Source organism: Seriola lalandi, unplaced genomic scaffold, assembly GCF_002814215.2.
Source record: "Seriola lalandi dorsalis isolate HSWRI2012SDOR001 ecotype SW California unplaced genomic scaffold, Sedor1 jcf7180002054007, whole genome shotgun sequence".
Taxonomy (NCBI): domain Eukaryota; kingdom Metazoa; phylum Chordata; class Actinopteri; order Carangiformes; family Carangidae; genus Seriola; species Seriola lalandi.
The window spans coordinates 3563-4458 of NW_019524560.1; the positions used below are offsets into that span (position 1 = coordinate 3563).

Sequence of the window (896 nt, forward strand, 5' to 3'; positions counted from 1 at the left end):
CTTTTCATTGCTGACACAGATCAAATAGAACTTTCTAAAGTACATTAACTACACAATTAAAGAAAAAAAATCTATATATATATTTAAGATATTCAAATAACAAATAATTAAGAATTCTGTAATTCCATTTTTGCTTTTTCTCACTTTCAGTTTTGCCCTCAGTGTGTCAGCATGTCTGCTGCCAGCTGTCGACTGACTGAGGATCAGTTTCTGTGCTCCATCTGTCTGGATGTGTTCACTGATCCAGTCACCACACCATGTGGACACAACTTCTGTAACAAATGCATCACTGAACACTGGGATGTTAATGTCCCAAACCAGTGTCCAAACTGTAACAAGGTTTTCTATATTAGACCTGAGCTGCATGTAAACACTTTCATCTCTGAGATGGCTGCTCAGTTCACACAGTCAGTTCAACAGAAAACCAGCAGCAGCAGCTCAGAGCAACAAGCTGCCAAACCAGGAGAAGTTCCCTGTGACGTCTGCACTGGAACCAAACTGAAGGCCCTGAAGTCCTGCCTGGTTTGTCTGGTCTCCTACTGTGAGACTCACCTGGAGCCTCATCTGACCAGTGTCAGGCCTGAAAAGACATCAGCTGATCGACCCTGTGGAAAACCTGGAAGGCAGAGTGTGTAGGAATCATGATAAACTGTTGGAGCTGTTCTGTAAGACTGACCAGATGTGTGTCTGCATGCTCTGCACCTATTCAGACCACAAGGCTCATGATGTTGTTCCTCTGAAAGAAGAATATGAAGGACAGAAGGCTGAGCTGAAGGAGACAGAGGCTGAAATTCAGCAGATGATCCAGAAGAGACGACTGAAGCTTCAGGAGATCAAACGCTCAGTGGAGCTCAGTAAAGAACGAGCAGACAGAGAAACAGCAGAAGGTGTTCAGG

At 44.1% G+C, this 896-nt stretch overlaps 1 protein-coding gene and 1 pseudogene across 1 annotated transcript in view; both read left to right on the plus strand.

Moving 5' to 3' along the window:
- The window catches only part of LOC147819326 (tripartite motif-containing protein 16-like), a 3579-nt gene extending 3551 nt beyond the window's left edge, over positions 1–28 (plus strand). The window contains exon 2 of the mRNA XM_087173055.1: positions 20–28. Within this exon, the coding sequence (XP_087029181.1) occupies positions 20–28 (9 nt within the window). The remainder of the gene's footprint in view (positions 1–19) is intronic.
- A 130-nt stretch (positions 29–158) lies between these two features.
- LOC147819327 (E3 ubiquitin/ISG15 ligase TRIM25-like) lies at positions 159–892 on the plus strand (annotated as a pseudogene).
- The last annotated feature ends 4 nt before the right edge of the window (positions 893–896 follow it).